Here is a 24,654-nt window from a genome sequence, read left to right as displayed (position 1 = left end):
AGATGAGATTTAAGTACTCTTAAGCCCGGTATACTTTCTCATGAAAAATAGCTTACTATCTTATATCAAAGTCACATAGTAAAAACAAGAACATCTGCCTTCTTAAAGTATGGGCAAGAAAGTCAAAGCAAAACAACAGAAACTTTTGCTAGATGTATACCAAAAGAAGCAGAACAAGGGGGGAGAAAAAAATCAATATTTGGATTTTTTTGGTTTTCCTTAGAATGAAATATTCTTTGCATCATAGTCTGCCTTCAGGCTGTATGGAAAAAGTGTTATAATCAATATAATTGGCTTTTGTCATACTTAATGATTTTTGTGATTTATATATGTGTTTGTTAAGACTTCAGTAAGAGCTATTAATATATTTTTAAATGCCTTTCATTCCATGTAAAAAAAATATTGGAGAGGAATATGCACATCATTTACAATCCCTCTTTCTAGTGTGTTAAGTATTTTTTTCCTAACATGTAGCTTATTCTATAAATGGCAGTATAGATAGCTATCTGTCTTTTCACTTGGAATCAAAGAGGAGCTCACTGCAGAAATCTGCCAGTGCTGGATGAAGTTGTACAGAAATACACGTCCCAGCTGGTTGGCCTAGGGTTCTTGTGAAGAATTGGCTCATATTATAACAGGCTCCCTTTTCTCTGCAGACCATGTAACTTTGAGACAAGGAAGACCTGCCTGCCAGCACTAGGTTTATTTATAAAAATCAAATCACCAAAGTTGCGTAATTTCCTGGTGGTGTTACAGCCCTAATCACTTGATTTTTGCGGTAGCAGAGATCTGTCCCCACTGAGTGTGGTAGTGGGAGCTTTGCTAATAGCCCCACACTTCCAGCCAGCACCTGACACACGGTGTTTTCTGAACTGAGAAACTCCGTAAGCCGGAGCACCCAAGTGATGCTGTTTCCAGGTGGCTACTCATCAGTGCAGTGCAGTGTCAGCTAGCCATGTAGCACTGAGACAATTAATAAATTTGGATAAATGAGGGAATTTACAAAATAATTAAGGGACCTCGGACATGACACATTTTCAGGCAACAGGATATTTTGTATGATTACAGTTTGTGTAATCAAGGCTCTGCTGCATATGAAAGTTAATGAGTGTTAATTGAGAAGGAGAGGAAGCATATTGAGAACAGTGTTGTGCATAAGCTCCATAGGTATTACTGAGATGCTGATTTGCTTCAGACGGTGTACATCTGGAACTTATTACTATAGCTCTCCTCTCAAGTCAGAGAAGTCCGAAGCAAGTAGAGGAGATTGTTCCAAGCTAAAAAAAAATAGAAACCATAGAGCTAATTTGTATTTGAAAAAAACCACTGTTAACTACTATTGGAATTATTCAAAAAATTAAATATAATGGCTATCTAAATTGGTTTGGGTACATCATAAATAATGCATTAAATACTCCATGAAGAAATAACCACAAGTCCAGGTTACTGAAGCAAGCAATGTAAAAAATCAAGGTGTAGCAAGAAAATCTGGTTGCACTTTATCTTGAACTTGAAAATATGCCCACTCTCTACTTCCAAATTCCCAAGTTGAGCCCTGTAAAATGTCATTCTCCCATCCTTGTTATTTCCCTGGCTGTAAACCTTGGGTTTCACACAGGAGTTAACTTGAGTAATAGTAAGTGCTCACTTTTCTTGCAGAACCAAAACTGAGTCTTAAAATTGGTAATAATATATATTGTGCTGTTCACTACAAGTTTCAGAAGAGGTAAATGACATGTGAAAGAACTAAGAAAACAGTTTGTGGTGAGGCTGTCACAGGTTTTCTTCCAGGGAAACCAATTGGTTAGGACTTAGCAACGTGTTTTAGAGATCTTTGAGGTACTATGTGATGGGATAAACTGAATATGGAAGAAAAAAAAAAATTAAAAATCAGCATGATTCTGGCAGTGTACAAAGGAGATGGAGGGAAGGTAATTCAAGCTATTGGTGCCGATATGATTTATTGTATTAAACTTAAATATAACATTGAGAGGTGCTGCACCTCTCCAGCATAACTGGTGCTACTGAGTATCATAAATACAAGTCATTACATGATGAAAAAAAAACCCTCTTTTCCTTTAGTTTAAATTTAGATTCATAGTTTTGAGTGGGATCCATGCAGGTTAATCTAATTTTTTTAACATAAAGTATGTAATAAAGCTGCTTCATTTTCTGGTACAATTCCCCACCTACAGGCAATGTAATACTTTATTCAAAAGTTGTCCAGCAGTCTTACTCTCACAGAGTGAGATCTCTGCTGACTAAATACTATAAAGAACCAATATACTCACAGGGTGAATTAGGTAACTCTTTCTCTGCTGCTTACTGGGTTTAATTATTGTTTCATTGAAGGACTAAATGCATTGTTATGATATACTAAAGCTTTACTGAAATCCGTCTTCCTCCATGACGCCTTTATGATACTTTCAAGATGTAGAAAAGGGATGTAGTCATTGCGTACGCATGCTTTGAAACAACTTGTGCAGTTGTTTTAAAAGTTTGACAGGTGAAACATTTTAATAGGTTTTAAATAGTATATGTGTCTGAGAAACACTGCTAAAAACTTAAACTCCTGTCAGAATAATTCAGATGGTAGGAATTTAGGGCTGTGAGTTTCCCTGTATGTGTGAGCTTGGAAAACTGTTCCTTTGCTTCTCTCTGTATTATTTTCTTCCATGAGTAGATTCTAGACAGGAGTCTCCCACTGAAAGAAGCAGCCCTGTATTTGGCCATATATTTCAGTACTTTTGTTCTGCTTAAAGGCTTGAAAAATAGAAAATACTGTGTTTTCCAAATGGCTGTACAACAAATATTTCAGTTGGCACCTGTTCCTCTGTCATTCTGTGTTGCAGAGACATTGGCATTTCCGATAGTGATAGACACCGTCCATTGAAATAGCGAGTCATGGCATTATGTTTCCTAAAGCACTTAAACCAGTTTCTTACATGCTATTGTCGTATTTTCTTTGTCCATCTCTTTTTATCATTTGAAGTAGACTACTAGTCTTTCAGTGATGCAAAAAATAAATTATTTGTTGTTCATGTGATATCTTGACCCATATTTTAAATTTTTTTTATTTTTTTTCATAGGTCCTCCCATGCCATCCTCCTCATCTAGTCCATCAGTTACTGAACATTTACACTCCCCTCCTCCATCACCCAATCTCCATGACAACCAGAGGTGGTTATTAAGTAATAATGCCAGCCAGCCAGTTCAGGACTCTGATACAGATGAGGACTATACTGCCAGCTCATATCTAGTACAGACCGGTACTGTTTCAGTGTCTGTCCCAGGTCATGGTAAGAAGAGGACACTTTGTCCATAGTTTGAATACCCTTTTATTTTCCATCCTCTTACAAAATTGCCTAATAAAAATTAAAGATATCTAAATGACTTTGTATTTTAAACTGATTTTCCTTTAAATGTCGCAAATGATGTTTCTACTTTACTGTAGGATAAGCAAGAGTAGGAAGTAACATACATAAAAGCTCGTTTAAGTTATTTTAAAATGCAATACTTATATGAAGCAATAGCCATTAATGATTTATTATGTAATGTAATTTGTAGCAAGTGACTAGTCTTTGGTTGTACTTTTTAAAGGGTAGGCTGAAGTTGGTTAAACTGTCATGGTGTTTAGCTTCAGAATAATGGAAAAGTTCTCTTGCGTCATAAAGTTCTCATCAAGTTCAGCAGGTTCCAGCTCTTCCTTTAGTTACCCTGGGGCAGGAGAATGCGATTTGTACATTACTGGATAGGGCACTCTAGATTGAGGAGAGAGATCTAGAGGAAGAGAGCTGTGTGGTGAGACAAGGCAACGGTGGCTCCTGAGATGTATGTTTCCATGTTTCTCGTCCTCCCAACCAGTGTGAGTAACCAACAGGAGTGACATGTACTTGTAGCACCAGTGCCCACTTATACATCATGCCATAAGAAACCACATTTTTACGTCCTTTTTTTTTTTTTTTTTTTCATAAAAAAATAATAGCTACAGGGTTCCATTTTTGTTGTGTGATTGAACAGATTTTCTTGGGGTAGGCAGACTGGAAGAATAATTTCTTAATTCACAGCCCTTCCCCAGTAGATCAGCAAAGCTTGGAACAAGCCTCTCCATTTTCTAAGAACCATTTCTGTCTTTTGATTGTAAAGAACTCTCCTACAGATGAACCACTAGAGGGAGTTTGGAGAAATATTTTCCTACAGATTGCACATCGTCTGGACAGAATTATTTTGCAGAGCAAAAATACTAGCTTTGAGCTTGTCTTCCTAGCTTTGAGTGCAACTTTGGTGTTGTGTCTAAAAGGCCAGTCTGCTAAGAGCAGTTGTGTATGTGATTTTTTTTTTTTTCATGTTAGGGGCTTGGATTAAGATCTTTAAAATTAATAATGATAACTTTATTTTTGCATGTTCAGCTTGCTCAATATTTAATCTGTGAAGAACTCCAAAAAAATGGTAATACATTTTCATAATCAGGGTATGTTATGAAGCTGTCTCCTTTCCTTTATGTCTAGGAATATGAAATCTGTCAGAAAATGTATGCATTATCCAAAAGGTAGCCTGGTTTAGTTCGGTAAGTCAATACATTTAGATTACTGTATCCACCAGCCCTTCCTCTACAAATGAAAAATGCAAAAGCAAGAGAAAGCTGGTAAAAAATTTTAATAGTTGGGATGAACTCCTTACACCTCCTAGCCTCTTAGGAAGCTAATAAGAGTTCATCATTCCTCTAGGTTTTAGCATTTTGCTGCTTCTGAAATTTTCAGCAGTTGCTTGCCAGTCTGAGTTTGCCAACCTTGAGGAATGGTCCTTAATCCCTTTCACTCCAGACTAGCCAAAATAATTTCAGCTGGTCCCATGGCAAGTCAAGTCTTGGCCTTTTAACAGGACAAAATAAGGGGGTTTTTGATAAGAAGCAGGACAGAAGTTATCACTGCGGTGTATGTTAAGTTGTTCTTGGTAAGACTTTTGCTAAGCAGAAGGGAAACCTGGCATACTCTGTAAGTTCATGTTCATTTTCCCCTCCCCTCTCTCTTCCCACTGTGCTCCCCTGTTGTCTCTATCTGCAGATGTCTGAGATTCACCCCTTCAGTGTATATGTGCAATAGAAGTGCTTGCAGTTTCTGCTTCCTGCTGTCAAAAGAATTAAATCAATGATATATATACACTCATAATCTAGTAGTGCTGGCAGTCATATAATACAGCTAATGATCTTTCTCTCTCTCCACAAGATTAGACTTGTTTTTAGAAGTGCTTCAACTTGCTAACCACAGATACTATATTTGTGGTTGTCATAATTTAAGTGGGGTTTGTTTGCTTTTCTGCTGGACAAGGAGAAGACCATAAGCGTTCTGGTAGCGGGCTTCCATCCCTGCAGTCAGCTGCAGGATCAGGGTTTGCATTATTTCAAGAAAGGATGCTTTCATCCAGCACATATATGAATGTTGCTTGGAATATCTACTTGATTTCCTTATGGTTGGTTTCTCATATCTTATACTGTTGGCCTATTGATGGGGAAAAAAATGTTCTTTGTAAAACAAGCAGGAGCAGAATAAATAATTAAGCTAATAATTTCTAAGTTAGCTACAACTTTCTTCTACTCAATGATTTGCATTGTTGTGTAGGCTTTTTACCAGTGTATGGATCTCTCCAAATCTATCCTAGAAAGTAAATATCATTTAATCATGGCCTTTGGTACAGTCTTGTTTGAGTATTGTATTTTCTTTAGCTAAAATGGTAAGTAATACAGCATGTGTAGCACTTTCACAGGAGGAAGGGTTTTTTTCACCAGTTGTCTTTTAGTTCATCCAGATGCAAAAGAAGCTTTCCATGATATCTGATGTTAAGGGGTACAAAACTCCAGTGCCATATTCTGGATTACTTTGTCCAGTGTTTGTATAGGCAGGGGGTGGGGCATCACTTTTGAAGCATTTAGGATTAAAAAAGTACTGACCGAAAATAATTATATTATTGAACTGTTTTCAGTTATATTGACTTTATGTGAATAACAAGTTAAATTACCCTCTCTTTAGTCTATGCAAACATCTGTTTGTTTTCCTTTAGTCTGAGTTCATTTGATCAATGTAGTTTATTTGATCAACTCCCTCAAAATTTAAAGGATCTAATTATGTATTTAGAATTATATTAATCTAAGCCTTTGGGTTTGATTAGTTTTTTTTGTTGACCAAGGGGAATTAGCTTTCATTTGAGGAATTAGCTAAAAGAGAAATGAGCATTACTAAAATCAGTTATCAAATGCTTACCACATGAGAAGAAAAGGTCTTCAAGGAGGTATTGCTAGTACCTTTAAAAATTCAGATCAAGTGAGGACTGTTGTGGACAGTTTGCTGGGAATCATCTCATTTCTCTAAAAGCAGTGTGTTAATAGGTTGTAAAATTCAGGAGGAGATAAATTTTCGGACCATCAGTCATAATTGTGTTCCTTTACATAGCTCCTCCAATTTATTCTGCCTGTTGTTCGTCTTCTCCACCATGCAGCTCAGTACACTGACTCTGTTCCAGCAGTCAGCCTATTTGGCTACTGGTTTCAGAACAATTTACTAGTTTTATTGTTTTTAGAAAGAAGAGCGAACTGGTTTATAAGAAACAGGGGCATCTGAATATGTCTGCAGGGAAGAGGAACAGTTGTTTAAGCGAGAGCGAGAGTGAACTAGGAGCTGGGAGGGGGGGGATTCTTGGATGTGACTGAGGTGGAGAGTGTTTCTTTATGTAATAAAGTCTGCTTATAAACAATAGAAGTCATGTAAAGTCTGTATTTAAGCATCTTGATAAGCTTCCTAATCTTTTTCCACCAAAAATTATAGATTAGTCAGAATTTGGAGGGGAATTTATTGAAATTAGTAGTAGCTTATCTTTCAACACAGACATGTATTATAATGAGAAATACAGTACTAAATTCTTAGGTTAACCAGAGACTATGAAGAAAATATATAGTTAAATGTTAATGCTTACTACTGACAATGGAGATCAAGAGTCTGAATTAGAAATTCAGATTTGAGGATTTTTACCCCCTAAAATGGAAACATTATGGCAGAACCATCAAATGCAAAATGGAGAAAGATGTATTTCACAGCAGCATTTGTAACAGTGTATTTGAACATTTAAGTTGTACAAGGTTCTCATGTTTCTTAATAACAGATTGTGTTGATAGTTCATCTGATGGGAAGATCTGAAAAAAATTTGACTATAATAGAAAATGTTTTTCAGGATTGATTTGATCAAGGATCTGCCAAGTGATGCATAATAAACAAGATTTTGTTCCAGTCACATGAGAGTTGCAGATTGATGGGCTTTTCAGTTCAAAATGGCTAAGCTTTCCTGCAAAGAGAAAAAAATTGGAAATCTAGAGCACAACCCTGAATTTTAATTTGTGAAAGAGAAAAAATAATCTAATAAGGCTGGTTGAATGATAACATACAAGAACTCTTCATATTCAGAGGTCTCATTGTAGGACATCTCACTCTACAGACACCAAATGTTCTGTGGCATAATTCTCCTATAAACATAATCTGAGGACTTTAGTTCATGATGACTCATTAGAATTTGATGGGAGAGGTTATACAAAAGTATACAGAAATGATTACTATTTTATCATACCACAATGTCAACAAGCCAAAGTCAGAACCTTCTCCTTTTATATAAGCACCTGAGAGAATACAGGCCAAATGCTCAAGAGTGGCAGCAGTAATGACCAGATGCAACACATGTGCAAAGCATAGGTGTGAATTTTATTAGGATTTTTTTTGTTACAACTCAGACTTCCCCTCCAACTATCATGTTTTATTCTGCCTAGATATCTCAATTACTGTATAACCACCATAACTAAGCATTCTTTCATTTCCTTTTCTCCCCACTTCTGCCTTTTCCTTCCTACTAGAAGCACGAAATTTAAGTGTGAATGGAAGTACACCCAGGGATTTTTGTTAAAAGTTAGTGGAAGAGGCAAGTGACTTTAAGGTATCTTTTCCTCCTTTGCAGCTCTTGTACTTGCTCCTGTGGGAGCAGGAAGAGGACAATGTGATTTCCCCCTTCATACCCCACCGGCTTGTGAGAAAGTTGGAAATAACCTGTGAATATTGAAAAGACCCACAGCAAATTAAGTCAGTCCTAGCCACCATCTTGGAAGTACCTCATGTAACTTTGTGGCAGTCCTGCTTTAGTGCCTACAAAACACTTCCCAGCCCTTATTCCATCCCTGCTTTGCCATAGTTATTCCAGAAGGGAAACTGCTTGTGTTACTGAACTAGAACTTAGCAGCCAGGCTGTCACCTGCCATGCAATCAACAGTGGTTTAGTTCTGATTATTGGGGAACAAAAGGAGGCAGGGGCAGAAGCGCTAGGGGAGGAGGAAATGCAAACATGATGGCATGAGATTGAATGCTTAAAAGCTGTTTGGGCTTTTTTTGGTGAAATGTAAATTTTCCTTTTTTTTTCTCTCCATTATTCTCAGAACTGGCAATCCATCCAAATTCCCTGGAAGCTCTGTGGGTATCTACATGCCTTATTTTCATTGTTGTTTTACACATTGTCTAATGAGATTTTTTTATGTCTTATCTCATAATTCATTATAAATTAAGTTTTGTCATTGTTGTATCAGTATATACAATTTGTCTTCAGGTCCTAAGATGTGTTGCTTGAAAAATGAATTCAGACCTGTTTGGTTTGAAATAGTCTGTGATAATAAATTAAGAATAATAGATCAAACTAGGAGGAGTTGTGTTGGAGAACATCATGGGGATATGCTATAATCTTGATTTTATTTAACATCATCATTAGTTGTATGGATGAAGGAGTAAAAATGGCACTAATAAAATTTCCTAATGATACTAAATAGTGAGAGTTCTGAGTGCCAACTGGGGACAAAATGTTAATAGAAAAGGACAAGGAAAGATCATTAATTGTGTGGTCAGAAACTAATAAAGTGGAATTAGAACTGAAAAATGTAAGCTGGTCTGAGATGCAGAATATTCAGGAAAAATCTGAGGAGAAACGATGATGGAGAATTTTAATCAGACATAAATCTGCAACATGGTCTGACTAAAAAGTACAGTTTGAGCTAGGTATACAAATACATCAGCAAAGAGGGCATCATAGACATAGCATCAATGGAATATAAGTTTTTAATTTGGGCCTCTTGCTTTTTCAAAGTTCCTGTCAAATTCTCTTATTACTTCTAGAATTATTGCTATGTATTCTGCTGTTCAGATATATTTGGATGCAAACAATTAGGAGGTTAGAGGTGTTAATATATGGGAATAGGTGAGAGAATAAAACTTTGACTCAGTACATAGCCTAAGCACTAATTAAGTGTTGACAAAGGGAAACCAATAATCCAAGATAGGGTGGAGTATGTTGTATACCATGTAGAGACACAATTAAAAGCAATAAGATGAAAATAAGGAAAGGAAAAATTAGGCAAATTATCAGGAAAAACTATCTAACAGTGAACTGTATTAAAATATCTAAGTCTATCCCAAGGGAAATGACAGAAGCTCTGTCACTTTGTAACATTAAATTAAAAATAAATAAAAACGTCAGTCATACTGCTGAGAACAAACCTACATTTGCTTAGGAGAAGGTGGACTGAGATAACCTCCTGGAGCTTTTTTAGTAATACCGGTGTACATTTCAAATCAGGTATACATGAGTTTGTAGTTTATAACAGAGATTATCATACTAAGCTGTGGTAAGTGTGTTTCATTACCAGCATGTACATTGCAAGGCATTGTCTGTTTAAATGTAACAGAAAACTACAATTTGTCCTGTAGCCCAGACTTCACTCTGAAATTGTCCACACCTTCCACAATAAATCGTTTGCAAACCAGACATTTTCCCTTCCCACTTGCTGGACCATTTTATATCCTGCAAAATTACAAAATAAGGTTGCCTGTTCTCAGTGAAAACTGCCAGTGTCTTCTGGGCATGTGCATAGTCATGGAAATATTTTCTAAGCAAAAATGTTTGATACCCGTAAATTCACAATGTCCGTGATGCTGAATAGAGGTATTTGACAAGCTTTCTGTAAATATGGAATAAGTTCATGCTATAAAAATACATGCTGACATTTTTCTGAGGCCGGACACTGTTATATTTCAACTGCTGTGTAGCAGTGCTTGCAGGCGTCCTCGGTAGCTACAGAAGCATTTAATCTCTTACAGTCAAAAATTAGACAATGCAGGAAGGCCAATATCCTTTAGGGACAGATCTACAAATTTATCTATTGCATGTGCTTGGGGCAAATATAGTTGCTTTAAAAACTTAAGAATTGTCGTGAATGCTAGCCAGTTTATTTTTGATCCCTTTTTGATGTTTGATTTCAATTTTATGAATCCATCTTTTTATCCTCTTTCTTTGGTTTTTAAGCCAAACTTCTGTCAACATTGTTCCCTTAATGTACAAAAATGTACATTTGTTCAGTTTAATTAAGCATTCAGTCTGTTTGCCAAGAGCAAATTAGAGTTCCCCAGTCTCACCCTCACCCCTCCAAAATCAAATTTTGCAAAGTGGTGGGCAATTAGTTCTCATATCTGATTGTTTTAAGTCATGTTTTTCTCTTAAAGATTTTTGTAGTTTTCGATCTCTGTTACTTAATAGAAGAGCCAAGACCAATTATTTCTCCTCAGATTGTGGCCTTTGTAGCCTTCAAAGAACAGTCTCCCCCACACCTCCTGTATCATTAGCTGCAAAATATCTTTCCAAAGATGATTTCGGCCTCTTCACAAATCAAAGGATTCAGAGTGACAAATTATCCGTCTTATACTCGAATGCATGCCAGATGGGACAACCTGCCAACTGTGTATCGTACTGCGGATATGATCTGATGTAGAGACATTTCCTCCCCTCCTCCCTTCCCCATCAAAAATCATATTACAAAAAATTATGCGAGTTAAGAAAATCTGTGAAGATAAATTGATTTTGAAATACGGTGAAATATAAAAGCAGAATATAGTTTTATCGAAGGAAGAAAGCTGCATCCAAATGTCAGATCGCTTAAACTGAACAAACACATACCTGGCAGTATAGATGAACATAAGAGTCAAAAATGCATCTCTTCCCTGCTTGCCAGTGCTTGCACACACATCGTTTCCTTTGACTAGCTTGATTACAGAACAGACATTCCTAATTGCAAGATAAGGAGCTTGAATTTAAATTCTGTCTCAGTTTGTTAATGGAAGAACCCTGAAGTCACAATCAGGAACGAGGATATACTGCTCTTGTGGGGAAAAGTAGGCTCTAACAAATTTATGGTAGAAGTTAATTCATAATACAGAAGGTAAAAAGAGAAAGGGAAAGTCACATAGAGAGTTTATTTTCATTATAAATTACAAAGCTGAGGACTTTAGCCAGCTACTGCTTAGGCCAACTTCCAGAGCTACAAACAGTGTGCAAGCACACAGCAAATAACTTGTGTGAGGTCAGGATCAGACGCAAGTGTCTCACATCATCGCATTAAACTCTGTTATTTATGATTTTTCATTATTTTATTTCAGGGAAAGGTCTAGTATTTTCAACTCTGAACCACAATACAAAATCTATTTTTAAACGCCTTATTTAGGAAAAGAGGACTGAAGATCTTACACATGCTCCCATTTGTTCATCACTGAGTGGCAACATCCTGAACTTACAGTTTTACAAGCCCTTCTTATCAGCTTTTATGCTCACCAAGCCTCAATAGCTTTGAGAATTCAAAATTTCTTCCAGAAACACAGAATGAGTTGAAGGTTTTGAGGTTTTGATAAAATCTTGATTTTTTTTATTATTATTATTATTTTTTAATCTTGTGGTTTCTTAGTCTTTAGGCTCCTCTTTTTTCTAAAGGAAAAAAAAAGTCATGTGTTTTTCCCAGCTGTGAAAGCTTGGTCAGTCATTTAATTTTCTGTTTGTTTTAGCTGAATTAAAATTAGTTTATGTAGTCATGGTCATTGTAAGGAGCTGGTACTTTGGAGAGCACCAAATATCTGCCAGCTTGGTACAAAATGTATAAATTTATTAAGGATACCATGTACTATCCAGCCCTATTGATTGTGGAAAAGTTTCTTCTTTCAGCTGGGACTGAGTCTTTAGTTGCTGTTGAGGAAAAAGAGCTGTGCAAATACATAAAATACCTAATTTATTCCTTAGTTCTGCTGAATGTTGATACCATGCTAGGGCCTTATTCTGCACTTCTGAGGAAAGCCAGGCTACTGTTGGATTAAATGGAAGTTGCCAGTGGGGGTTAATACAGGAGTCAAGTCATTGTAATGCAGCTGTGAACACATTTTATTCTATAGTGTTGAAAAAGTTGCTGCAGAAAAAAAATAGAGCATTTGACAAAAATAAAAAATCTGATTTGTCTCATTGGCTTTTGGCTTCCACTTGAACTCTGTTCTGGCTAGCTGTAAGCTGGAGGATGATGTTTTAGTGCTTTAAACGTGCTGCTTGCTGGAAGTAAACAGTACTCTCACAAATTCTGTGGGCAGATGCTTGTCGCAGTCTTTCATAGGAGAAATACTGAGGATTTTGCGCTTGAGTCACTAAGCAAAAAATAAATAGATGTGCATTGGATGATTGTGGAAACAGAGCTTATCTCAAAGTTGCTTTGAAAAGTAAAAGGCTAAACATTTCCCACCTTTAATTTAACATCCCTTATCTTTTTAAATATTATCAATGATTTTAAAAACTTAAGGACTACACTGAAAGCATAATTTCTCTGCTCCTATACCTCATACACAAAAGGCTTCTCCATTTAGTATCTTTCTGTGTCTGGACGTAGCATTGACATGAATTTCTTTTGTCACAAACCCATTAGGAGTACACAGGAGTAGTAACCCTACTTTTTAAGGATGCAGAGATCTGACTAGAAGGCACATCAGCCTTCCTCTCTCATGCAAGGCCAAGGATTCCTATTGTCAGATGCAGTGGGCATGAAAGCAGCAATTTTACAGCACAAAAACTCCAATAACATTTACTGCGGTTGGCTGAGATTGCAATGCACACAGGCACTGCTCAGTCTTGGTTGCTTAAGCACCAGCTTCCCTTGGCTTTTTGCCAGCCTGCGCGCTCCAAAGAGACAAGTCCTTTAAGGGGAAAGAGTTTTCCTTGTAACTTGCTGTGGGGTAAACAGACCATTCAGGCATAGTTTATTGCATTACATACTTGACTATGCATACTGGAATGTAGCAAAGTAATTGGTAGAATTATTTTAATCGTTAGAATTCAGAGGTATGAGATACATTCTCTGAGCCAGGAGGAAAAAAAAAATGTAAGGATGTTTCTGTCTGCTAAGTTGCTGATCATTTATTACAAAGGACTAAAAATATTCTCTCCATGGGAATTCTGTATGTTTACACTAGTATGCCTGCTACAGTTACAGAAAACTGAATTAATTTGCCTCTTCGTTGCTATTCTTCTCCTGAAGATAAATCCCATAACAGTTAGCAGCAAGTTACAGTGTAAAAGAACAGTTCTGTCTATGTAACAGGATACTTTGTTGTCATAAAAAAGCCCCTCAGTTTGGAAATACTGTAAGTGCAGGGTACTTTGCAAATTGAAAGGAAGTCAGTTACTGTAAATTCTGCCATCAGTCCCACTCATCTTTGCATTGATACGTACTCTGTTTTGCAGCAATCAGCAGTAAACTTACCGCATCATTGCCATAACCTGGAGACTCCACGTGAAATATTCTCTTAAATATTATTTTACGTGCATTTCTTAAAGCTTTAATTTAACACTGCAGTACCTAGTCAAACAACATATAATGGAATTTATTTGTACAAAAACATATGTTATGATAGCTGAATATACAGAAGGCTGGCTTGGCTCTCATGGAGTACAAAATATCAGCTGCTGCTGTTTGAATCTTTCAGTTCATTCAGAAAGCTTCAAAGAAGGGTAAAGCTTTCCCTTGATTTTGTTGCTAGTAGTTGGTGTAAGGAGACTTGTTGTTCTGTTCATTCTTAAATCCAAAGGCTGCAAGGTTTTTTTTGTCATATGCTCCCTTCTTTCTTCTCAGTGGTGTCCTACAGTGTGTTCAGGAAAGGCTTAAAATACTGTCTGTGGTATTTCTTGAGTCTCTGGGTTACTTTCTGGTAGCTTGTCCTCTGCTGAGCGGTGAAAAGGCAAGGATAGGGGTGACCTTGCACCCTTCTCTCTGTGTAGACCAGCATCGAAAATGCTTCAGAAGCCAAGTGAAGCACTTCTAATGAATTGCGCTTTTGATTCTTTGAATCTGCACAGCAACACCATCAGGTTTTTACAGCTGGACTCTTGTAATTGCTACTGGGATGAGATGTACAACATGGGGGTTTGGAGCTAAGTACTTGCATTGTTTTACTGGCCAAAAGTGTATAGCATAGTGGGAGCAACGGACTTCATGAAATTTACACTTGTGTATCTTCATGTTCTTCACCTGTTTCCGAGATGCTGCTGATTTGCCAGCAGGCACTCTAGATGGGGGTGATAAAAATGGAAAAGCTGAAAGATAGAGTTTCTTAAAGCAGCAGTATATTAGTAAAGAAGTTGCTTGTGATTATGAACGTATGAGTGTCCAAAGATCTGTTTTTCATTAATTAACTTAAAAGTAATTTTTACTGGTACTGAAAAATTAGAAAGAGGCACTTCACCATTTTAATCTTCTTGCCATCAGAATATAGAATAATGCTCAGCTAAAAAGTATCCACCGATAGAAACAATAATTGGTCCCTCATAAGCTTCAATTTCCAAGTCCTTTAGATCTTTTGTGTCTCCAGGTATGCATCATTTTTGGCATATTTACCTGGCTAATTCAAAGATAATACTTCTTTCTCAAGTCTTTATGATGCATTTTTCAAGAGGTACAGTATAAAGTTGTTACTTATGCCCTGTAATGTATAGTTCTAAAAATTCACTGCAGTATTTTTCTTCAGATGCCCTTCCTGATCTATTTCCTCAAGGCCTTTAATCAGTGGCTTGTAATATGGAATATTTTTATGTTTGTTTACAGTTTTGTATGAATAACTCAAAATAATTGGCATCAGAATGCTCCGCAGCATCACGTATGGATCTCTTCCTCACTCAAGTTGGATTATTTCTTGTTTTAATCTAGTCTCCCATTTAAAAATCCTTGTTGTCTCCCCTAATTGTAGTGAATTCTGGCTACTGTGTGCCCAAGCCAGTAAACCCGAAGGCAGAGGGGGAGGATGGGTTAGATAATTTTTAAAACTCCTTTCTAGCTTCCAAAAAGCCCTCTAGAATAAACTAATTTGCAGTCCTTCTGGGACAGGAGGCCCTGAGGGACATTCCTGGGCAGGGCAAAGGAATCAACCAGTGTACTTGCATTGTTTTGAGCCTGAAAGGGAAATTCTTCCCTCCCCTATTACAGTTATTTATACTGTTAGCTAGACATTAAAATGGCTAGTGTTGTAGAGAAAGGCCAGCAGAATAAAGGCCAGCTGAGTAAAACAGTACTGCCTGCCCAGGTTTATCCAGTTGCTTTACCATTAGTAATACTCAGATAGATCAAAATTTCTGTTAAATAAATTTATCTGAAAGTTCTTTTGATTCTGCTTTGAACTTTGGATGCAGCTTTGCTTCATTACCATATAATAATTTTTTATGATCATGGCCACAACAGACCAGATTTTTTTTCCCCTTTGTGTGTCAAAAATTCCTTAAGAGACTTAAAATGCAAGCTAGTAAAGAATAAAATGCTTAGAATAGAATGCTTAAACTTAAGCATTTTAACCACACATCTCTAGAAGTAAGTACCCTGTAGTATTAGTTCTATGCTAGGGAAGCTGGGGAAGCTTCCATATCCTTCATGCATGCTTTAGCAATGTTGATGTTCTTGTGTGGTGTTCTGCCCCAGATTTAATCTGTTCTGTCATATCTTAAAGGAGCAGACAGTGACTATGAATTTTGCACCTGGAATTTTATACTAGCGGGTATTTATATATGTATTTTGGAGTGATGGATAGGATGCTGCTTCCACTAAAAGTTCAAGAAATTTGAAGGCAGAAAGAAAATCAAGAGAATTATTAAAAGATTTTTAGCTTTTTTTTGTGTATGGTTTTTAGTATAGAATTTTTCTCTGACATTGATCCAGAAATAATAAATTGTGAATACTAAATAGTCTATCATCAATGCACTAACCTTTCATCTTAGTGATGGTGATTAGTGACTCTCAATTTACACAAATGCAAATAAAGGCTTAAATCTGGCAGAATTAAGTTGTAGTTACTGTATGCTTATGTTTCTCGTTCCTGTTACTGTACTCCCATGATTACAACAGGACTTAAAACGTACTTAAAGAAATGTGAAAAGTATACTCCTGTGGTTACAAAGACTTGAACAATTCAATGGCATCTGCAGGAGGCCTTTGGGAAAAGCTCTTAAGAGTTACGAAGTATGGGAACCTCGGGATTCAGTGCTCTTTTGCAGCCTCATCGGTGCTGCTCTAGTTCTGTTTGGTTCCTTGGGAGATGGTGAGTAGCAAGGGAGAAAATTAGTAGCAGGTCCAGTATTTCCACCACTCAAAGCCATGCTTTCTGCTGACATAAGTATCAGGCAGCTTCTTTGCCATGATTTCTGCCTCCAAGAGCAAAGCTCTGCTGCTGCTTTGTAGGTTAATAATCCTAAAATGGTGTGCTGTTTCCACCACGCTATCTGACTCTCTGGAGGGAAAGAAGTTGGCCCTTGCCATATCTGTCTGTTAATAGTGACTATGAGATATGAGCGAAGCCAAGTGGTGATGCATCAAAGCCTCTAATTTTGAAACCACAGAAGGCACTAGTAAATCAGATCCCTTTTTCTTGGTGTATTCATTGTTTACCATAGTATGAATGATGGTTTCCATTGCTGCATTACTGCTGTGGAGTGTCAGCAGGCACAGTTCCCCCATGTGGAAAAGTAAATGAATGAATAATGGAGACTGCTCATCCGCCACCCTGTATCAACTTCTCGTGTTGTCAAATGTTCAGATCTGTTATGGAGAAGCAGGCATGAATCCCCTATTCCACTAGGAGCGTATGAAGCTGATTAGGAGACAGTATTTTCTGATACCACCCCGCATCTTGGAAAAATAGGCAGGGAGATGTTCTTTCTGGACTCCTTCTGAGCCTAACTGCTGGTAGCCACCTTGAGGCAAAGCAGGAAAGAGGTAAGCATAGATGAGAAAGTAGAGATCATCCTGGACTCCTCTGCCCTTACCTCCATCCCTGATGACTCATCTTTTTAATGCTCCTTAAGCAGTCAAAAGTGCTGAGGAATGCCATATAGTCAAATGTACGATACAACAGACGCAAATGGGCACAAGCCTTTTGCTCCCTGAAGTGATCTGTATGCAAGGACGTGATGTTTTTGCCTTTTCCTTCCCATTCTTTGGAGACGTTTTTCCCTTTTTTTTTTTTTTTTTCCTCTCGTTCCATCTTAGTTTTAATCCTTCTCATCCTTTAAGCGTGCTCTTTTAATTTCCTCCTTTCCCTCTTTTTGCCCTTTCTGCTTTGAAGGCTTCTTTTTCTTATTGATTAAGTCATTTAACCTTTATTAGACCATACCATGGCATTCCATCCCACTTCCTACTTTCTCTTTTATCCTTTGATTTCTTTTCTAATGGACTCTTTTCATATCATTCTGTCCTTGTTCAGGCTTCCTACCTCCCCTTCCTCATTCCCTTTGTTGTTGTCTCCATGGGACAGGTATATCTCATGAAAAGGTGCTTTGTTCAGCATGTGCCTTGGGGCAGCTATTTAATGAAAAAATCAGCTTTCCATCCCATGCTCCTATCCCTCTGAAGCCCTATGCAATAAATGCCAATTACAGTTTTGCATAATTAAAATAACCATGCCATATTTCTTTTTTAATATTAGTGTCTTCACATTAAAGGAATAGAATGCTATGCAGAGTGCATGTTTTTCAAAACAAACAAACAAACAAAAATTAAGCTTCTAATCCATATTACAGCCATCATTATCCAGAATTTTCTTTAACCCTTCTTTTCTGTTCTTAGAATATTCCAGCCATCTGTAGAAGGGTCAGCAAAACCACAAACATGAACGCTTATAAGAAGTCTAGTTCCTTTATAATTGGGGATGAAAACTAACATCCTGCCTGCTTCTGATCCCTCTTACGCTCTTGTGGCAGGAAAGCTGTTAGAAGGGATGAAAATTGATCAAAAAAACCAGCAGACTTTTCTCTTGATGCCTGCTGTGGTTATTGGGGGAATTTGCAGTTGCAGAGAGGACAATGGGAGATAAAGATATAGAAAAGTATCAATCTCAGGTGGTTTTAACAGTACACGATAATCTTAACCTTTTGGGTGCTGCGCTACTTGTCCTGCCCCAGGGAACTGAGATGTTCCTGGATACCTTAATATCCTTATAAGAGGATTAAAAGCAGAAATGAAGGAGATGTTGGTACTGGTAATGGTGCAAATTTCCAGAAATGTGACCACTTTTGCTATAGAGAGTAGCTGATTTCAGACTTCTCAGTGAGATGCTCCCACTTAACCTGAAATGCCACAGTCTTTAATGTGTGAGTTTGAAATCAAGTGGCTCTTTACGCTCACTGTGCAAAAGTTAACATCTGGATTTATGCTTTTCCCCAACCATTTTTTCCATCTCTTTTATTTCCACTTTATACAGTTTTGTATTCCTGCTCGTAATGCACAGTATTATGCAAATGGCTAGAATTTAAGTAGCTGAAGTTAACAATCGATATAGAAATGAATATGTTTTAGAAATAAGGATCTTACTTTTTTTTCCCCCCAGAATTTTGGTAATGTTGTTAGAAGATATTTTAAAAGTCAGATTTTTAACAGACAAAAGTCAGGTTTGCAATTGCAGATTTCTCTGAAGAGATTAATGACATAAAGGAATTATTGAAAGCAGTTTTAGGAACTGTGTTCTCTGTAGTGCTTCTGCTCAGGTAGTCCCATTAGATAAGGTATTTTTGTTCAAGAGGTGACAGGCAGTCAGCAAGTAGGACTTTCAACAGCATTGCTGTATGTAAAACACGGCTTTTTGCGTAAGTGGAAGGATCATAATATTGGAGTGGCATCAGGGTATGATTGCAGTGGCGGTGACACGTTTGTGCCTACATGTGAGATGAATGATTAATTGATGGACAATGGATAAAAAGAGTTTAGATGCACTGGGAAAAACAGTCAGCATTTTATCTAGTGCACAGAAGCTTTTACAAAAAATTACCATGTGTAGATGCAGACCGCTGCCTTGGCGACTCCCACATTGCATGCAAGTGAGATCACACCTGAGAGTCCTTCTGGAGTGGAGGAGCTATGTATGTCCTCAGAGAAAGCTCAGTAGTTAATTTTGCCCAGCAACTAATTCAATAGTTGTGCTCCCAGCACCCTAAATAGTCATCCACCAGCATCTGAGTGAGCCTGACGTGTTTTCCCATCAGCTCTGGGGCACACAGTGCCCTCAGCTATGTACCCTCCAAGCACAAGTGTGGCAGCCCTGCAAAGCAGCCCTCTGGTTGTGCTGGTGGTTTCCAAAGGGCTTGAGTGGTCAGAGGGAATTAGCTGGCATCATAATGCAGAGCAGATGAATGTCTGTGGCATACATAACTGATCCCAGGATCTCTTCCAGTGCTCTAGGAGTGTGGTTGGGACCAGTCTACTTTAAAGGAAAAGAAAATATGGGTAGTATAGTTCTGAGGCACCCTGGAACGTGGTCAGAAAAAAAACAGAATTGCTCTTTGAAGCACATTGCAAAAACAGGATAGCTGCTGCTTTTATGTCCTAGGGCAGAAGTTTCTCTTGGGTGCCTTTGTCCTTCCCTTGTCAGTCTTTTCTTCTCTTCTTTTTTAAACATCCTTCACCATTCTTTCTTCAGTGTTTTTAAATTCTCTTGTATGCTAGTAGAAACATCTTTGACATGTCTGAGTGGTTGTCTCTACACATTTGCCATTGTGTTTTGTTTTTTCCTTTCCCAGATGTTTGCATTTTTAAGGGATTTCATTGCCTAGAGGCTATTATTTCTCAAAAAAAAAAAAAAAAAAAAAAGAGGAGGGGAATATTTAAGTTGCTTTTCTTAAAGCACAAGGAAAATAACTTATAATTTTTTTTCATTTCCTGTCATATTTTCAAAACTCATGAGCATTTTGCTTGTGATTATATTATCAGTTTATCAGTCTAGGAATTTCTCAATCGTATTTCTCAACCATATGTTCAGTATGTCATTATTACATGTATGGTCCAATAAGATACTGTGTAACAGAACAACACGAATTACCCAGGGTATATTAAGATTTACAATCAATCATGTAAAGAAATGAAAAAAAAAAGAAAAAAAACAGTTTGTTTCACATTTAATATTATAATCCTTCAAATCTGTATACTCCTTTAATTTTTTTTAATTACAGATATTTTCTTTTGTTGTTTTCTTACTCAGTATGTAGAAAGGAGATGCATTGACGCTGTAGAAGAAACTACCTTGTAAAAGAAACACCTTACAAGGAAGTAATTTCCATTCATTAATACAACACTCTGAACTGATTAATGAGACCAATATAATTTTGTATTTCAGAAGTAATAGCTTGATTTTTTTTTTTTCAAATTGTTCATATTTTATTGGCTGTTTATTTTCTGTTACATTACTTTTCAGATTTATGGAAAGTACTTGTAATTATCATATGCTTCATTTGATGCAATGAATATATTTTACTGGACAGCTTTATGCATTCAGTGTTACATTTTTGTTTTGCAGCTGAAGACCAATTTCTTAATTACACTTATGCATATAGTTGGTTATTGAAGTTTTGGTTTTGTTCTTAGTGTTTTGAGGTCTTTTTCCAAGCTGCTGTTAATTTTGCAGTTACGTGTTAGGCATATGCAATGCAGGACTAAGTCTATGACTTTAAAAGTTACAAGTCTAAAACAAGCTCTCATCAGCTACTCTTGTAGTTCTAAAGATTGCAACTTACCGTTGCACCTCTGCAATTGGATTTTAAATAATAACTTCTAGGTCAATACCCAGTGGTTGTTAGTACAGAAGCAAAATGTTTGTGGAAACTTCCAAACTGTTGATTGAAATTTCCATAGTACCTCTGTCCTGCTAAAAGAAATAGCAAGAAAAGAATACTTTTCTGCCTGGGGCTTTTGTGCTTACAAAATTCCATGGAGATAGGAGCTGTATATAAATTTAAGTTTGTCATTTATAGCCAGCACTTTGGTTTTTTGTCTGAACCCAGTGATTTTAGAACATCATTGCAGGAGTCATTTTCCTCTTGCAAGTAATAAACATGCCACGTCCTTAAAAGACAAAGTGTGAGACATAGCTGTAATTGCTCAGTTTTGGTGCCAAGAATAAGTGGTTTGAAGAAAGCTTAGCACCCTTATCCCTAGGGAGATGTAAATTATCACAAGCAACACCAGACACAGTAACTTCTCACTTGAGTTCTAGTAAACAGCAAGGACATGTCCCAAGTATAATAGATATTCATAAAGTAATAGTAAAATGTACTACTTCTGACACATATTTATATTTTTATTAACAGTAATTTTGCATGCATATGCATAAATACCTAGAGTATAGTGCAAAGTATTCATATTCCAAGAGCTGTAACAGTGCTGCAAATATCAAAGACAACATGAATTATTCTTTTATTCTGTAAGAGTAGATGCTTTTCCTAGAGCCGCATGCTCCTCAATGCATTCCTATGTAACGGTAAAAGAAATCGTGGGTCAAGAGGGACCTTCCTACTGTCACAGCAGTGAGACGGAACCTAGTAGCTTTCTTGAATATGTTTTCTTGAAGTTTGCTTTTCAAATAAGTTTTTTATTTGCTCAGTAATGATTTTTGTGTGCGTGTGTTTCCCTGTCCCTGCCAAAAAAGATAAGTAAAGACAGTAGAAGAATGGCAGATACGGTTAAGCTCAGTCCTTAATGAAATGGCCTTAAGCAACTAATTGATAGACACCAAGGATACTTTCTGTAAGTGGTGAGAAACCCATCTGCATAGAAACTAGTCTGCCATTCCCTCTTGTTCTGTGTGCACAAATCAAAAGAAGGCTCAAAATGCATCTCTCTGTTCAGTGAAAGTTGTTTCTGATCTAGAAGAGACACACACCAACTGGGTTGGCTATTATGGTATGTATACCAGTAACCAGAATTCCTCTGGTTTTATCAGGAAGAGGAAACTATTAAAAAGTTCATTGAGACTACTGGTATTAGCGAAAGACCTGGCCATTAAACACCTGAGCACTAACTCTAGGGGGAGTAAATCTAGCATCTTTGCCTATGTTCAGCAAAGATCTGTACCACGTACAAATGCAACTTGGAATATCTAGAGAGTTTATCATGTAGGGGGGGTTCACACATCCCATTGTACACAAACCTGATGAGTTGACCAGCTGGGACTATGAAAACTGATGCAAGATTAGCTGTACTTGTAACTGTTAGAGAAAACCACACTGGCATGAGCAGCAGCACATCAGTCATCAAATTTCTTTCTTGGGATTTGCTGCAGAAGAGCTACCATCGTCTCTCACTTCAGTATATGAGTCACGTATTTAGATGGCCCAAGCAACCAATTTTCATCTGTATTCTCACAGCATGAGGAATATTCAGTAGTGTCCGCACGGCCTACATTTGGGTGAGGATTGAATATAAACAGTCGTAAAGCAGGAATTGTGCCTCTGGCAGATGTGATGTTTTTCTGCAACTTCATGTTTTGGAGACATGATAAACAGTAATCAACTGGCATTTGCTTAAAGAAGCTGCAAGGTTCCTACTGGAAAGAAACAATGAAGAAGATTTATGTCAGGTCTCTGAGCTTGAATGAAGCTTGGGGCCCAGGGGCATTGCAAGTGCCTTCCTTTTATATACTTTCCTACCACTCTGACTGATCCCCCTGGTTACTGTCAAAGCTACTCAAAACCAGGACATGCTCATCCATGTAGTTGTCTGTTGGCCAAGGGTAGACTTTTTGCATGCCAGCAACCACAGCCAGCTGGGTTCCAGAACAAGTATATCTGTCTTCTTTCATGGGATGAAGGCTTAAGTTTCTTCTTGTGTCTAGACTTCCAGCATATTGAGGTCTGGTAGCTGAGTAGGTATTTTGAAGATAAGTTATTCCTTGCCTTTTCAAGAAGTCCTGTACAGTTGCAAAAAGTTCTGAATATAAATCGCTGAATGTGAAAATTCTTCAGATTTTCCAATTCTCTTTAAAGAAGAGCATAAAATATATGGAATATGCCATGAAGAAGTCCATAGTTACCAAAATTCATTAGAAGGTCTTCACCCAAACTTTACTGAGATCTATAAAATATTTTGGAATCTAGGCTGGAAGTTTGTGCGGTTATGGAACAACAGTGCGATGCGAGCATCTTACTTTGTAACTGTTGCAGCAAACTCTAAAATAGCTCTTAGCCTCTCTTAAGTATTTCATTGGTATTTAGAAATTTGAAAAGTCTTTTTGAGGCTATCTACAAAGTCAGGTTTTTACTTGTAAATGTTCTAAAAAATTAAAAGAGCAATTTGATTCAGTGATGATTATTATTATTATTAAATGGTAACAAGTAAAAGAGGAAAACTTGGAACCAAAACATACCTATTTAAAAATAAGCATTCACACATACAGGGCTTTACACTGTTTTTATTGCCAGTTTAGACTAGACAATTAATCAGTGCTTCTGTTCTCTTGATAATCTGTCTGCTTGCTGTTGTAAATAACTTACACTTGCTTGTGGAGTTGCTGACAGCTATTTAGACTTTCAGCTTTCAGAAATGCTACTAATTGTCTGTGTTTGCGGCTTCTAAAAGCATTTGCTTCTGAGGTAATTTTTGCAGCTAATGTACCTCAAAAGTCTTCACTGTTTGTTTGTATTTATTTTCTTTAGATGTGTACTTCCAAAGTGTGAATCTCTCTAATAGATTTAATTCACCTGAGACTATAAAGCAACGCAGTAGCTTTTGTGGAAAATGTTACCTTGTTTGTGACATTGGTTTATCTTTGTGGAAGACAGAACGTTCTCCTGTAACACTGCATGTAACCTGTGAAACCTCACACCTTGGGGAAGGGTGTGCGTGTGAAATTTTGACACTTACACCTGCACGGAGCCAGGGAAATTGGGCTGCAGGGAGTTCTGCAGGGAGCAGGTGGGATGGGTTGCATGCACTTCCCCACCCATAGGCTCTCTCTGTGGAAAAGTGATGGAAACTTGACCCATATCAGAAAAAACCTGATATTCTGAATATCCCCTCCCATTCCCCACTTTGGCAGCGGTGTGGGGTCGCCCCTGAGCAGAACACAAAGCGTACCCTTTCTCCTCCTGTCCGCAAACACGTTGGTCTGCATGTTCTTCATCATAAATTCAGTCTGAGGGCAGAGGACCTTTACTCACCTCTGCCGTATCTGGTCAAGTTTCACCCAGGGAACACCTTTCATTGCAAGAGCAGCATAGAGCTGTTGGGTACGTAATTGATTCCTGCAGCCCCCTGCGCCTTTGCAGGTATTGTTAACCAGCTTCAGAGGCGAGACCGCTGGACATACGAAGGTTCTCACTTGCTTGTGATCACGCCGTAAGCCACTGGCTGTGCCAGGAATAAAAAAAGAGATTTCCTGACTTACTCTGCTGCGGTCTTACCACGAGACAGTTCTCCCTCCTGAAATGTTTGTTTTTAGCCCCCGGTAGTGGTTATAAAAGCGTGTTAAATATCAGACT

General features: G+C 37.5%; 1 protein-coding gene across 9 annotated transcripts in view; it reads left to right on the top strand.

The window, feature by feature from the left end:
• Positions 1–24,654, top strand: part of TENM3 (teneurin transmembrane protein 3) — a 503,184-nt gene that overhangs the window by 319,035 nt on the left and 159,495 nt on the right. For 8 of the 9 annotated variants that reach the window (XM_072861207.1, XM_072861209.1, XM_072861205.1 and 5 more), the window contains one exon: positions 3,090–3,299. The exons of the other annotated variant lie outside the window; for it this stretch is intronic. In XM_072861207.1, coding sequence (XP_072717308.1) covers positions 3,090–3,299 — 210 coding nt within the window. The remainder of the gene's footprint in view (positions 1–3,089; positions 3,300–24,654) is intronic. 9 annotated transcript variants of the gene reach the window in all.

The sequence above is a fragment of the Ciconia boyciana genome, chromosome 5 (assembly GCF_034638445.1).
Source record: "Ciconia boyciana chromosome 5, ASM3463844v1, whole genome shotgun sequence".
Lineage (NCBI taxonomy): Eukaryota > Metazoa > Chordata > Aves > Ciconiiformes > Ciconiidae > Ciconia > Ciconia boyciana.
This window is presented reverse-complemented; position numbering and strand designations above follow the sequence as displayed.